The 16,969-nt window shown below is 27.1% G+C and overlaps 1 protein-coding gene across 4 annotated transcripts in view; it reads left to right on the top strand.

Annotated features, from left to right (window-relative positions):
• The window catches only part of Usp20-33 (Ubiquitin specific protease 20/33), a 129,324-nt gene that overhangs the window by 36,158 nt on the left and 76,197 nt on the right, over positions 1 to 16,969 (top strand). For all 4 annotated transcript variants that reach the window (XM_071187340.2, XM_071187343.2, XM_071187341.2 and 1 more), the window contains 5 exons: positions 103 to 168; positions 6,498 to 6,624; positions 8,096 to 8,165; positions 12,578 to 12,683; positions 13,660 to 13,741. In XM_071187340.2, coding sequence (XP_071043441.1) covers positions 103 to 168; positions 6,498 to 6,624; positions 8,096 to 8,165; positions 12,578 to 12,683; positions 13,660 to 13,741 — 451 coding nt within the window. The remainder of the gene's footprint in view (positions 1 to 102; positions 169 to 6,497; positions 6,625 to 8,095; positions 8,166 to 12,577; positions 12,684 to 13,659; positions 13,742 to 16,969) is intronic.

Here is a 16,969-nt window from a genome sequence, read left to right on the forward strand (position 1 = left end):
TTTCACATTTGCAAAAAAAAAAAAAAAATTAAAGTTATTGAAGATACCTTTATAATATATAAATATATATATATATTTATAAATATATATATTTTATTTTAGCGTATCCTCGAGGTGTTACAACTTATGACCTGGCCTCTGTTATTTGCCATCACGGTACTGCTGGATGTGAGTATATTTCCTGTTATCACACTAAGTATTATGATTCTGTGTAAAATTATTTGAACTGCTTTCCCATTGAATAGCATGAGGAGAACTGATTTTTTATTGCAGAACCATCAGCTAGAAAAAAAACAGTTACTTATACTCAAAGGGTTAGAAATAAATATTTACTTTTAATTCATATAGGGTAATAAAGAATGTTACACACATTTTCTTTTTAAGGAATTCATGAATCAGTAATTCTTAAAGGAGCATGCCAGATAAAGGGTCCCATAAAAGATCATTGAAATAAATTTTTGAAGTTTAAACATTTATAAAAAAAATAAAAATAAAGTATGAACTTTTTAATTCAAATTTCACTTAGGCTTTTTGGAATTTAAATTCGAGAATTGTTTTCAAAGAGGGTTTTTCTATTTTTTAAGAGTTTTTCCTTTGTTCTTCTCTTCCCATTTTGTAAATATAAGGTTCCCATTCATCACAAGTATTTTTTACTTATGTTGTCTAATACTAAATGCCATCTAGATATGTTTTAAAACTAGTATGACTTTAAATTTTATGTCAGTTATCTTAAGGACAATCCCTAGAAGGAGAAAAAAGGGAAGCAATGCAATAATGGATTAATAATAATTAAATTAAATAACAATTAGAGGATCTACCATGACATATGTAAAAGATCATACAAAGAACTCATTAATAAGATAAAATATGAGCAAAGTAATCTACTGCAAACTAATGATCTCTTTAGTTTCAGCATAGGTTCTAACTATCTGTTTTTTTTCCTGAAGATTCCTTATAACTTCGCTTGTGGTATGACATATGTGCTAGAATAACAGTTCTTTGCATACAAAACACTGTGTTCAAATTTTGTGCTATCTCTTGAATTTTTAAAAACTCTCCATGTTCATTGATTTCTCACATAAAATTTAAAAATTTTCTGAAAAGGAAAATTTTATTTAAAAAATATTTTTGGGGGAATCATATTTTCAAGAATGTTCATAAGGATTTGATAAGGAATAAATATAAGGATTTTTCTTCTCGTGTTTCATAACTCCATCCCACACAATTTTTGAAGTGATATATTCTAGTGGAAACTCTGAAATAATCATTTTCCAGTCATCAGTTGGAAAATAGAACATTTTAAAATACATTGCAGTTTATCATTTGCTTCCATAAAAACATTCAGGGTACAACTAATAGAAAAAGCAATATTTTTATCTTCATTCCATTTTTCATGGTAGAATGTTCTTTAAAATCAATTTTTCATAAGCTTCTTTAATAGTTTTGCACTTCTTTGTATAGTCAAAATTTTTGTCAAAAGAGCTTGAAATATAAATAATTATGCCTTCACATTGGATAGTTCAAATTTCATTCAAATTCAAAATTGAAACATAATCATTTTGATCATGTTTTAAATGATCATTTTGAAACATGATCATTTTGAACATAATTGAGGTCCTGTCTATATTTCCAATTGATTTGTTTGGTCTTATTTACTTACTTTTTATTATTTACTTTTCTCTTTCTAAACTTATAACTTTAGACATTTAATTCATAGTTTTGTAGTTTTCCATTTTAACATATTCTAATTTAATACTCGAACCTGTGACATATGACTGTCATCCAAGAGCTTAAGTTTCCCTTCAGTCTAATTTCTTCTTCAATTTTCGGGAACTTAGTACAGTAGAGAACCAATTACCAGGGCCAGTGCTATCCCAGATGTCTGAATTTCCCGGTTTTCTGGATCTGCCAAAAGTGCCGTTAATCGATGTTTTATCAAACTCAAATTACAAGGAAAAAGTTAAACACATTTTAAAATAAGAAAAAAATGAAAAGATCTCCTAAATTAAAAAAAAAAATGGTAGAAAAATAACATTCAAAAGGATAAAAGCATTTGCAAGTTTAGACAAGAAAAACAAGTTTAAAAAATACAAATTCGCATATTTATTTTTTGATGATAATTAAAATCCCCAAATTAACTAATATAAAACAAAACCAATAATTAAAAATCGCAATATATTTCATACCTAATTATAGTGGGGAGGGGATAAAAGGAAAATTTATTAATCTAAATAAAAACAACATTTGAAAATTATCGAATGGAAACGATATTTTAAAAAGGTCCTAACTTAAATATTAAAGCCTGGAACAAGACAGGGTATTATAAGATCAACGGAATTTAAAAAAAAAAAAAAAAAAAACTTAATGATAAAGTTTATGAATGAAAAGAATTAATTTATTGAATACGAAATTTATCTTAAAGAGAAAAGAAAAAAAAACTCAAACGCAGTGGAATTAGAAAAACAATCAAAATTAAAAAAAGAAAACTGTTATCTGCTTCATAAAATAATCGCCTGCTTTTATTAACAAATAATTGTATGCTTAAATTAATAAACAATCTCTTTTATTTTATTTTTTATAAAAAGACTATTTTTAACGAAACAGATGTGATTCCACATCAAGAAAAACTTGCTAATGATACCACATTTCTAAAAAATCAGAATTTATTCAACAAAAAAAATATTTTTTGTTAATCAATGCCAAATAGATGAATATAACTGGTGATTAAAAAACGTCTTGTTTTTAATAAATAATGCATTATCCGAAATAATAAGACAATTCATCATAATAAATCAAGGATAACAAAAACTGAGTAACTATTGTGGATTTAAAATAAATCTCACATTTCACCTTTAAAATCAATACTCTTAGCCAGAAGTTTCAAGTTCCTTAACTCTTGATATGCATGAGCAATGCATTTTCCCCACCCCATCATAAATCTAAGAGAAAAGGAAATCAGCATGCCACTCCTTTAAGTTTGATTGACGGCAGCTTATCAGAAAAACAACCAACACACAGGAGAAAATAAAACTTTTGTCCCTTCCCTGCCTCCTCTTGTTCTAATGATCTTCAAGGTCAGGAGAAGAATTGAAGTTTTTCTGGGCAAAGGTGGAAAAGAATTCCCCCCTTTCCCCCTACTCAACTTTAAGGATGAGTCAAATTCCCCCTTTTTTTTATTTTTATAATCGTTATACTTCAAAATAGCGGGAAAACCAAGCAAAATTCTTCTCGGTTTTCAGGATACTGGATAAATCGTTCTCTACTGTATATTGTCTTCATCTGACTAGCTTTTGTTTTTTATTCTTTACTCCTCAGAGCAGTCTGGAGTATTTTGTTTGTACTATTTTGCCACCCACTACAGAAATTGCTCCTGCACTGACTGCATGGTAGTGCCCCTTGATGACTGCCATGCTGTAAGTGTTTTCCATTTTTATTCTTTACTTTTTAAATCTTGTTAAATGGCTCCTCTTTTCCATTGTTAATTATATTTTTGTCTGATAATTTCTATTTGCATTTTCTTAATATATATACAGTAGAGAACCATTTATCCGGTATCCAGATAACCGGGAAACCAGAAAACCGGGAAAAATTTTGCTCGATTTTCCCGCCATTTTGATCTAGAACGAAAAAAGCGAAAATTGGACTCATCCTTGAAGTTGAGCAGAGGAAAATGTAAGGAAGGGGAAAATTTTTTCCCCCGTTTACCCAGAGAAACGTCATTTCCTCTGTGACCTTGAAGGCAGGGAAGGGAGGAATGTTTTATTTTTTCCTTTAGGCCGTCAATCAAACTCAAGGGTGTGGCATGCTGATTTCGTTTTCTGCTTGATTTACGAGGGGGGTGGGGAAAATGCATTGCAAGCATATCAGTGAACAGAAAAAGAAAAGAGAAAAATATATTTATTTGACATGGACTAATAAAAATAAAATATTTTTCTTTTGAATAAATTCTCATTCTTTGGAAGTGCGGTATCAATTGCAAGTTTTTCTTGGTGTGGAATCACATCTGCTGTAATTAAAAATCTTGTTTTTATCAACAAAAAAATAAAATAAAAGGAGAATTGTTTATTAATTTAAACATAGGATTATTTTATGAAGTAGATTACAGTTTTGTATTTCTGATTCCACTACGTTTGATTTTTTTTCTTTTCGCGATAAATTTCGCACTCAATAAATTAATTCTTTTTATTCATAAATTTTATCATAAGGTTTTTCTTTTCTTTTTTTTTTTTTTTTTTTGAATTCCGTTGATCTTGCCTTGTTCAGGGTTTTAATATTTATGCTAGTGCCTTTTTTAACTATCGTTTCGGTTCGATAATTTTCAAGTGTTTTTATTTAGATTAATAAGTTTTCCTTTTATTTTATCGTTTCTCCCCGTATAATTAGGTATGAAATATATTGCGTTATTTAATCATTGGTTTTGTTTATATTATTTAATTTAGGAATTGTAATTATTTTTAAAAAATAAATATGAGAATTTTGTATTTTTTAAACTTGATTTTCTTGTCTAAACTTGCAAATTTTTTTATTCTTTTAAATGTTATATTTCTACCATTTTTTTTTTCTTTTTAAAGTTAGGAGTACCTTTCTTTTTTCTCTTACTTTATGCATTACACTTTTTCCTTGTACTTCGGGTTCGATAAAACATCGATTAACGACACTTTTTGGTCGATCCAGAAAACCGGGAAATTCAGATATCCGGGATAGCGATGGTCCCGAGCATCCCGGATAATTGGTTCTCTACTGTATATATATATATATATATATAAAGGAGGCAGTCGGATGAGCAGGAAAACAGGCACAGGATTTCAAAAATGAGTAATTTAATTTTATTTAATCATTTTCAGATGAATGACCAAAGAGAAAAAGCCATGATTTCAGCGTGCTTCAGCCTATATGTTAGTGAAAACCTTGCAAAGAAAATCCATAAAATGTCTCAATTTAGGGAAAGAGGGAAATCTTAGTAATTGCAATTGGTTTATTAAATAGGTCGCGTGATTCCCACAAAAGAGTGAAGGGGAAAATGTCTTACCTTTAATTAAAGCATGCTTGAGCCAAAAATAGGTTTAAGGACAGGATGTGAATTTAAAATTGTGAGAAAGTGTATCGATTTGAATAATAAAGTAAAAGGATTTACAGAAAGGAAATAACACAAAAAGATTAATTGCAACTTTTTATGTTACATATATATATATATATCGAGAGAGAGAGAGATGGATATATACAGACTTCTCCCTAGGAATAAAAAGGGGCAGAGTGCTTCCTCACAGAAAAGGGCACTTTGAATTTTGTTACTTAACACCGTAAAAATTTAGCAAATTGTATAGTATTATGTAATAACTGAATTTGATCTTCAACAATTTTTAAATCCTTTTATATCCTTTAGACTATTTTATTTACAAAAAAGAATTCTCAACACATTGTCAAAACAAGAAAAAAATTTTAGTTTGTAAAAAAATAATTACAGGCATGCCATAAAGACAGTCTCTGAGCATAAATTTTTTTCAAAAAAAAAGTAAACGAAAAAAACGATTAATTGAAAGCTTTTATTACTATAACTTGAACTGAAAATTATGAAAAATGAACATTTAAAGGTGCATTTTTAATAAAAAGGTATTTATTTAAAAAATTAAAATTTCAAATCACTTTAAAAATGTATTCATCTACCCCCATCCTTGAAAAAAAGAGAAATTTATAAACATTTAACCAGTTGAGATTAATCTTAACGAAGTAATAGTAATTGTAATCATTGTAATTTGTAATAGTAATCAGAATTAAACCTATGAACGCAAATAATTTTATAAGCGTGTAATTATTATTTAAGCAGTGAATTATTTTTCTTTAATGTAATGGTTTGTAATGTTTAGTGAAAAGGCAGTATATATATATATATATATATATATATATATATATATATATATATATATATATATATATATATATATATATATATATATATATATATATATATATATATATATATATATATATATATATATATATATATTTATATATATATAAGAAGGAATTTTCAGCAAATATTTAAAAAAAAATTATCTATAAAACACTTTACTTTTTATAAGGAATTTCAACTGGTCCTTAGCATTATCTGCCCTGTGATAATTGTCTTGCCCTCCCTCGAATACAACCTTGGAATTGTGTATATTGTTTTCAATTTTAAGACTCATTTTGCTGAGTGTATTGAATAATTTAACTTCGTAGAATTTGTGACAAATCTTTTAAGGAATCTATTACGAGCCAAACTAAATAAAACTTGAAGTACTTATAAGTAATTATATACTTAGACGCCAGTTAAATTTTATTAGATCTTAAAAATCCTTAGTTTAGTTATGTTTATAGACAATTTTAACAGATCTTAAAATCATGTACAGAAACTTTTGGTAAATAAAGCTTAGCTGCAATTTGGATTTACAGAATTATAAAATTTCACTTTTGCTTTGCTTACATTCGAAAATGAAATTAAAATATCTCTTTTGTAGCTGGTCATTATACAGCATATTGTCTCAATTACCTTAATGAACAATGGTATGAATTCGATGACCAGTATGTCACAGCAGTGGATGCTGAAATGATTAGACATTCTGAAGCATATGTCCTTTTTTACAGGTAACATACATATTAGATTTTACTATTGCTTAACAACTAATCTATAGTGTTAAGTTTAAAAAAAGAATGATTGATTATGACTTTTCTTTCCTACTTTCAAAATGTATTTCCAATTCATTAGTTTTGTCTCACAAAAAGTGCTTTATAAAGGATATTATGTAATTCAGAGGTTTAGTGACATCATTCTTCATAAGTCTAGTGACCTTCTCCAAAAAAAAAAAAAGAAGGAAATATTATAAATAATTAAGAAATATTATAAGTGCATGATAAATAAACTTTAACATTTAAAGCCACATTCTAATCACAATGCAAAAAAAAAAAGAAAAAAAGACTGAAATAAAAAAATAAATGAACTTAAGAAACGAGAAAAAATCCTTCAAACTAGGAAGTGTTTTTTCATTTTGGGCACATCTAAGTAAGAAAAGAAAAAAATATTTGAGAAATGGAAAAAAATTCTTCAAATCAGCAATCCTTTTTCCTTTTGAGCACATCTAAGTGAAGGCATGCACATTGACTCTGATCAAAAATTGAAAATTAAATTGATTTTTGATACCGATTATATGCGAAATTCAGTTATCTGAGAGCCGAGAATAAGACTAACTAGTGTCAAGGTGTAAATGAAGTGACATATCTAGTAAGAATATTTCCCTTTTTGGTGATATTACTTATAGTATATTCACAAACTGAAAATCATTTGCTATGAGAGAAAATTATTATGTGGGGTAAAGCATTTAAAAATTCTGTTTTAAATTATAGTTGGCAATCAGCCAAAGAGATGAAAAATCCTTTGAAAAGACCTTAGACAAAATTTTTGTTTTAGTCATCTACAAATGCCCATTCAATATCATCATAATTAAAAATAAGTCAAAGTCCACCCTGTGCTAAGTCATTTGAAATAATTAAATATGTTTCTTAAATTTGACACAATTTTATGTTGGGACCACCTAGTTAGAAATGTCACCAGCCACCACTGCTTAAAAGGTTTTCATATTCAGGTAAAAATGTTTAAAGTTTATCAGCCATAATTTGTTAACGTGTCGTGATATTTTAATTTTTTCTGTATTATAGCAATACCACAATGGTGTCATCCTATTATGGTAGTGTTGATCATAGTAAGTTCGTTACTCTAATTTACTAACAAACTCTATTGTAATTTTTGACAAAAGAGTTATTTTACTATTGTTATTTAGGTTTTAAAATTTAGCATTTGAAGGTAATGATAAAATATTTTTTTTTTTTCAATGGCAGGCACTGAATTTGAGTTCTTGCCCATACTATGCCAGAATTGTTGCTCATTTCGCGTTACCCAGTGGGCACCTGTGAACCAAAGTCACGGAGGCGAGCAACATTGCCCACATTTAGATATTTATTATTATCTGGTTTAATTTCATTGTTAACTGCTTAATCATGTATCATATTGCAGATTAGTAGAACATGAGTTTGTATAATATAGCATATTATTTCACTTTAGGAAAACTGCGGAAGATATGATAAAGAAACGGCAATGTGCTGTTGAGCTTATGGAACGTAGTCGGATAGAAGTGAGTATAAAATTGTTTTTTTAATATCAAAAATAGAAATATTTGCTTACAAATTTTCCTTTAATACATTAATGTCATAAAATCAGCTGATAATTTTTGAACTCAAAATCTTAAAAAATTATTTAAATATATATTAATGAGTAAATTCTTATTGCTTTAATTACTGAAATATTTACCAATTACAAATTAATTAATAATTGAACAAACTCAGCACTTTTTTCTGGATATTGCAAAAACTACATTTTAAAAATTAAAGTGCAACTTTTTTTAATCTTTTTTTTTAAATTTTTTTTATTTAATTTAGTAATGAATGTACATGGAAAAAGGAAATTTGTAGAAAATGTGCACTAAACTGTTTGTTTAATGCACATGTTCTGTTAATATTACAAAAATTTAAGCATAAAATACGAGCATGATTTATGACAAAAGCACACTGGCATGAAAGTCTCTTAAAAAAGAAAAAGTACATCACAGTGTTAGTTAAAAATTGTCTTTGAAGCATTACAAAAATTGATTCTAATGAGAAATATGTTTCCTCCATACCTTCAAAAGAGGCACTGTTAGTAGTATGAGTATAGAAGTGTGCTCTTGAAGCCTCATCCTCACTTTTTTAGGGATTCATTTGGTTATTTCATTTTAATGGAAAACAGTGTGATCATATAGATTGGTTCTTAGAGGATTTTAAAGAATGGTAAATATTTCATTGATCAATTGGCTTCTAGATCTCCAGATTAGAATCTAGTAGCGAATGTTTCATAGATAAGACCTCCATTACCATCCTCACATTCTGTAACAATAGGTTTTCCTTGTCAGGTTTTAGCTCTTTATTTCAAGGAAAGTCAATGCCATCAACGCATGGTGGTCAGCAATGGACAAACTCCTTATTTGAACCCATTTTTGTTATGCTTTTGTGGCAAATTTTCACATAAAACTAAGATTTTTGGTTTTTTCTGAGAAGAGAATTTTTTGCCAATTGAACTTTTTTTAAAATATTGCTTAAATTATGTTCATTTATATTCAAATTAAACACGGAAAACAGTCTACTTTCAAGTTAGACTTTAAGAGAAAAAAAGCTATATTATGAAAAAAGCATGACTACCACAATTGTTAAAATTGAAAAGGAAGAGAATTCCTAAAATTATTGTCTGGAATTTATATATGATAAATTCTTATTATCTTCTGCTGCATTTTTGAACCATCTTGAAGACCATAAAGTGTGTACTACTGAGTTAAAGTTTTGTATGATTTTTTTTAAAAATTTGTGTTGATGATAGCTTTTTTTTAAAATTTCTTTTTAAAGTAAAATATTTTTGTGGGGCATAGTAATAGTAAAATAATTTTAGCCACAAAATGCCGATATATTGACAAATAAGTCACTTAATACAATTATTTAAACTCACTAAAATCTTCTATCGTTAAAAAAAAATGTCAAAGAGCTTCTGATTTAATAAAGAAAAGTAAGAAAAAATAGAATAAATGATCCTTTCAAAATAGAACGATTCTGATACAAAGGCATGGCCCACATAAAGGACTGAAATCACTAGCCAATAAAATACCAAAAGTGTTAACCAAATTTCAGAAGTCTTAGCCAAAGGCAAATCTTAACAAAAATTGAAATAGGATAAAAATGTTGATATTTTATCGTCCTTTAGAAAAAAAAAATTAGAATAAATTAGGGTTAATTTTTACCTAACACAGCATTTATTTTTTTCTTTTTTTTTTTGGATTCCGACTATCTTTTAAACAAATATATTCCATTTTAAATTAAACATTTCATTCTTTAAGTCCTTTACTTTTTAATAAAAGAATTTATATTTTCTCATTTACTTTTACTGTTGCGAATGTATCATTCATAAAAAAAGGATTGCAATAGAAGAAAACTTTTTTGAATCATTTGATTCTGTTTAAATTGGTTTTTATACTACTCACATAATTTTTAAAAAAAATTTGGGCATGTTAACATGCTCATTGCAAACAGAGTGCAAGTGGTTATACTATATCCATCATTGAAAAGTGGTAATTTAGAAAGATATAATTAAAAATAAATGTTCTTATTGTTTGAATTTTTAAATTCTACAATAAGATATTTTTCATGAACATTATGTTATTATAATGAGAACACATAATTTCTGGAAAAATAGTTGGATGGTAATATGCATCTAGTATCACGTAATCTGCTTTGACGCAAACTGCAGGAAAGAGCTTTGTCAACGAAATTTTATCATTCAGCAACAAACGTGCTGATCTGTATTTTACAGAGGATTTTTATGCTGGCATAATCTATTTGGTTGTTTACATTAGCTGGACTTAATATAATTCTAATTAGTTAAGAAACATATTTGAGGGAAATCACTGTAATCGAATAAAAAATACATGATTTGTTCTGAAAAATTTATATTGATGTAATTTTCAGAATTAAAAGGAATCTATATTTTTCTTTTTCTTTGCCAAAACACACTTTGTTTCGCTGAATTTATGATTTCATCGCATTTGGCGAGGTGGCGGATGCTTAAGACGGGCTCTGAAACGGTGATACTCTATGTCAATTACAGTAAAAATATAAGTCTGAAATATCTAAATATTTCAACTTGCAATAGATAAGATGTATCTAGACAAGTGTGCTATCAGCTTCTATATCCCCTCTTAAAACTTATTGGAGGTGTTCTTTTTTCTCTCTCTCTTTATAGGAATTCATGAGGAATACACCAAGGCCTTTGTTATATTCCTCATAAGTTTGGTTAATTCTTTTTTGTTCAACAATGTATAACACCTGTTTTGTTTGTTATATAATTATAGTTTCTTTATATTTTTATTAGATATCTGTTGGAACTATTAGAGTTTATGTGTATGTCACTCAAATGGCAAACAAACCAATTTTATAGCTAAAAAATTTAATAGGAAAATAGATGTTTGCCCCTAAGTGTGCACCTGCCACTCTAGTTTATAATTTTTTTGTAGCAACTTTTAAATTTTCTAACGCCTTCAGGTTTTAAAATATTGTAAAGGAATAGTTCAATTACAGTATGATTTTTAACTGGTCATTCTTCTAAAAGACGAGAAACATAATCCATATATATTTCTTTATTCTTAGAATGGTTTACTATAAACAATTTTATCAAGTAAGAATTAAGCAATAAATTTTATTGCTGTTTGTGAGAATGTCCTTTTTTGTCTAGTATAGATTCACTCATTGTTTTTATGTTATAACTGTTTTGCTAAAGTAAAATCTTTTCTATCTAAAACAATTTGTATTAGAAATTAAACATTTTATATAATACCTGCAATAATGTCAAATAAATTTTCAAATAAGAATGTTGCATATCTTGACTAGTTATATTTATGATGCTGCAAATGTTTTTAATAGTATGAAAGTACTCTATACAGTTTCATAGTCTATGTAACATTATTGGTTGTTAACAGGTGTTCTGTGTTTAATTCATATTTGAATATAAGTAAAATTAAATTTATTTATATTTTTTTATTACAGTTAAATATCCTGTATCCAAATGATCAATAGCTAAAAGGATCTATTTTCCTTATACTTTTTTAAAAAAAATCAAAATAAACATATCTCTCTGTATTCCAAAAAATGTTTTTGGCAGTGTTACTGAAACATAGAAAAGTCCTAGTTATAGAGAAAATATGAAATCAAAGAGGATTTAAGCAAAATTTAATTAAGGTAATGCGCTAAATAAATTAAGTAAATGGAATTTACTAGTAATGTTTAGAAAATATAATCTTTTAATTCAAAAATTTAGTAACATTTTATGAACCTTTCTTTAATTGTCACAGTCAGACTTAAGAAATTGCTGAAAAAACAAAAGCATAAAAATAAAAGAAAACCAAAGTTTATGAGGGAAATAAAGTATGAATATTAATGATCCAGACTATTGGTTACATTTTAAAGAACCAACTGTCACCAGGCTCTGTTTGAAATTTTATCTGAATATCTCAACTAGCATTCACTTTCATTTTATATACAGTGTTGCAACACCCTAATTCTTTACATTAATATTTTTAGTTGTTTAATGTTATTTAAACAACAACAAAATGTTACTGAAGGAAAATATACCTTTTTTTTATTGTCTAGCATATGTTTTGTTAATTTTTTACCTTGTGGATTTATTATCTAGAAAAGTATGTTCTGAAGCGAATTATCTAGAAAAGTATATTCTAGATAATAGATTTCTGTATAATTATTTTTTAAAAATAATTGGTATAATTATTGGTTTAATTGTTTTTTAAAAGTAAATTCACTAACTTTATATCAGGTTAAAGCAAAATTTTTGGTCTCTATAAATTTTTAGTATCTTTAAATTTTCTGAATCTATTTTATATATAAAATTATATATGTTTTATAAACTTTTATTTTGTATTTTAAAAATGTTCTTATATTTTCATTTTTATGTCAGACTGGGTTGCTCAAGTTTCACATTTCCAAACAATGGGTTAATAAATTTAACAATTTTTCTGAACCTGGACCAATATCAAATACTGATTTCCTTTGTATCCATGGGGGTAAGTTTCTGTTTAGTTATTTTTAAAAGAATTTTACCACTATCTGTAACCACTATTGTATATTACCACTATTTATATATTCTTTTCAAAACCATAAATTTTCTTTTTATGAAGTGATGTTTTTATAATTAAGAGCATGATAGCTGTACTTTTTTAGAAATATGCATATTTTCCCCAATTGAGAAAACATGTTCAAAAACAAAACATTTATATATGCTACTCCATCTTAAGTGTCACATGTGAGAAATTTTACTGTTTCACATACTTATAGGCCTTGGCCATACTGAAGTGCAAATTTAAGCAGCATTGAGTTTAATTAAACATAACAGATCTTTCTTATTCTTCTTATGTGTTATAAAAACATACTGACCAAAAACATAATATCATATATAATAAAACATATTTCTTATCGGTTTTTTTGCTTCTTACAAAAAATGCAAACTACAAAATTTTTTTAAAATTTTTTTTATTAGAAGTATACTGTTTTTTATTCAAAAGTATGATTTAAAATTTTGTTCTCATCTTCTTGGAAGAGTAAATGGAACAGATTTTATTTTTGGATACCTGTAAAAGGAGAAAAGCATAATTTTACTGTTTGGAAATCTAATTTGATTTTTATAGCTTAAGTTACATCATCAAATATACTTCATATGCAAGGGTCTATGTTTAAAGTGGTCTAAACTGTATCTCCTATTTTAAATTTATGGTAGTCTAATAATTTAACTCTCTTTCTAGTTTTAAATTTGCTTACAAAATTAGCATCGATTGCCTGGATACTATGTGATTTATTATTAATCTTCAAAAAAACTATTGGTTGATAAATTTTTCTATACTTAGTGTTGTAATTAAACTAATTCCCTTTTTTTAAATAAAAAACATACCTTCTGCTTCATAATGTCATTATTCATTTTATTGTTATATCAAGTTTAAAGTAATTTTCTTTTTCTGCCTTATATTTTAATCTTTCTTGATTTAGGTGTGCCTCCTCATAAAGCTTCATATGCAGATGAATTGTGTACAGTGTTACCTCAAGCAGTTTGGGAGTATTTACATGACACGTTAGTATCATACTGTTTTGTTTTAAACATCTAATACAGTGACAGCCTTTTTATAAAATAACTGGATTATAAAATCAGCAGCTTTTTAAATTCAAATTTTCAAAAGCAGAATCATCATGTTAAAACCATTACCCCCATTAAAACCATCTTATATTACCTTGCTTTATAAAAACTAGAACATTAAATTTGAAAAATATGTAGCATATAGATAAAAAAATCCCACTCTATTGCCGACAAATGAAAAGAAAGCAAACTTCAGGTGTGGATTGCACTTCTTAGGGAAATTGATCAGAGTAAAAGGAATAAATAAAAAAAGAAACTGAAAATAGGAGTATTAAAGAATCCAAATGAAAACTACATACAAATTAAGGAAAGTTATTAAGTGCCTATCATTCTTCAGTGTTAATGATCACCATTCGAATAATAACCCTCCATGTTAAGAACGAACGAAGCAGACACAATAAAATGAGAAAGAGTTTAAATGTAAATTAAAGTGCATTAAATGAATAATCCCGAGAAGCTGAAGTAAAAAGATATATTTGATAATATAAAAAATTCATTTGCTATAAAAAGCAGAAAAAGTAAACTTGTTTTGAGCAATAAAGAAAACGAAGGAAATAAAAATAAAAATATGACCACTGAAGCCGACGTCTTCAGGGGGTACCGGCCTCGGTAGCCATAAAAACAAAACCATTTCTAATTGTGGGAGAAGCAAATGCTTAAATTAACTCCCTCAGTACCCCGATGGTTTTTTATAGAAGTCCAGGAAGAAAAAAAACATGCATTACAAATAACAAATTAAGAAAAGAAACTAAAACAAAATCATCAGAAAAATAAAACTCACATATTCATAGGTCAAACTTCGATTTCACAAGCAAGCAGAATGAAAAGAAAAAGCTAAAAACTAAAGAAAACAACGCCCTCTATTACAAAGCGCAGATGAAGAATAAAATGTAAAAAGTCAAGAAAAGGAAATACGTACCAATTAATAGAATGCTTAATTGGGGCTGCTCAGTTAAGACTTGAATTGTGCCCTGTTAAAAGAAAAAATTATAAAAACCTAGAATCCTTCAATCATTTTTTTAATTAAGAAATTAACATTACAAAAATTAAAAGGAATATCATTATTACTCAAATTATTTAAAAAATTATTCACAGCTTCCCGAAAACTTTCAACATTATTGCAAACATTTTTGATTCTAACCAATTGCTAAAAAACTAAATTTTTAAATATTTTATTACACAAATTAGTATTAAAGTTGCAGAAAAAAATAACTTTAAATTTATAAGATTGATATTGTTAAGTTTTATTAAAATTGGTGTCTTTGATAAAAAAAAATGCTTTTAAATTTAAAGTTATTTTTTTCTGCAACTTTAATACTAATTTGCGCATTTTAATAAAATATTTAAAAAGTTAGTTTTTTCGCAATTGGTTTGAATCAATGTCCTCGTAAAAATCACCTCGTAAATATTTGCAATAATGTTGAAAGTTTTTGGGAAGCTGTGAATAATTTTTTAAATAATTTGAGTAATAATGATTTTCCTTTTAATTTTTGTAATGTTAATTTCTTAATTAAAAAAATAATTGAAGAATTCTAGGTTTTTATATTTTTTTCTTTTAACAGGGCGCAATTCAAGTCTTAACTGAGCAGCCCCAATTAAGTATTCTATTAATCTATTAACTTGTTACGTATTTCTTTTTCTTGACTTCTTACATTTTATTCTTCTTCTGCGCATTGTAATAGAGGGCATTGTTTTCTTTAGTTTTTAGCTTTTTCTTTCCATTCTGCTTGCTTGTGAAATCGATGTTTGACCTGTGAATATATGTGAGTTTTATTTTTCTGATGATTTTGTTTTAGTTTCTTTTCTTAATTTGTTATTTATATTGCATGTTTTTTTCCTGGACTTCTATACAAAACCATCGGGGTACTGAGGGAGTTAATTTAAGCATTTGCTTCTCCCTCAATTAGAAATGGTTTTGTTTTTATGGCTACCGAGGCCGGTACCCCCTGAAGACGTTGGCTTCGGTGGTCATATTTTTATTTCCTTCGTTTTCTTTATTGTTACTTTTTTCTGAAATTTCTGCTGCTTTTTAGCGCGTTTTTTTCCAATGAAGTTTCTTCTATTTTGAATTAAAAATATTTGTGTTTTCTTTTAGTACTTGTTTTGAGCACTCAGAAATATAAGCCCATTCTCAAGATCTCTATACGTGAACAAGAAAAACAAATGAGATTCAAAGCAAAAAATGTAAAATGGCCAATAAAAAGAAATGGACAGTAAATATAGATAAAAATAAAACTAGAAAAGAATGTGATATGTTCTGATTTGTTTTTCTAGTTCTATTTTTGAACCTTTATTCCTTTTCCATTTTTTTTCGTTGTCAGCTTTACATTTTCTGTTTTAAACTTGCTCTTGTGTTTTTCTTCTTTACTTCTGACTAGTCTTGTGAATGGGTGTGTATTTTGAGCACTTGAAAGATGTTTACCTTTTCCTTCTATTAATTTTTAAATCAAAAATCAAGTTTTCAGATTGTCAAGTAATCAAAAGAGTAGCTTGAATGCTTTACTTATTCAATCAGATAAACCATATAACGTAAGGATATTCATTCTGTTTATTTTATCATACAAAGTGGGACCTGACTATTGATGAACAATTTTAATCCAGTTTTTGTTCAAGTTCTGTTATAATTTTGTAAGAGTATGTTCAAAAATTCATGGAGATTTAAATTGGTTAGCAAACAACATGCCTAAACTGTGATTTGAGCATCAAGGACCGAATCAATGTATTCAAATTTATCTTTGCCATTCTAAGTAATATTGAACTTTCAAAACTTTATAAACTTTCAAACAAAGTTTATTTTTTAATATCAACTTGTGCTAGTCAAACTTCAATTTTCCAATATTTTAAGGCTTTTCTGAAAAATATAAATACAGTAATTGGTTAAGTTTTTAATGTATTTCTAAAGTTTTACTTTTATGCTTTTTTTTCTAAGATTATGAAATCAATAATTTTGTAAATTCAAATGTCTGTTTTTCTGCCTCTTTAATTTTATAGATTTTATTTCAATGAATCTAATTGTAAAAATATCTTTTTTCCTTCGATATTTTTTTATTTTTGTATCATTGTTAAATTAAAAAAATTTAACTAAGTGCTTTTTTTCAGGATTAAGCATTTTTGATTGCAGCCTATTCAAGTTGACTTGGTGAGGTGGGCTAATAAATGGGATAA

This window comes from Parasteatoda tepidariorum, chromosome 11, assembly GCF_982258835.1.
Source record: "Parasteatoda tepidariorum strain Cologne lab strain chromosome 11, Ptep-v5.0, whole genome shotgun sequence".
Lineage (NCBI taxonomy): Eukaryota > Metazoa > Arthropoda > Arachnida > Araneae > Theridiidae > Parasteatoda > Parasteatoda tepidariorum.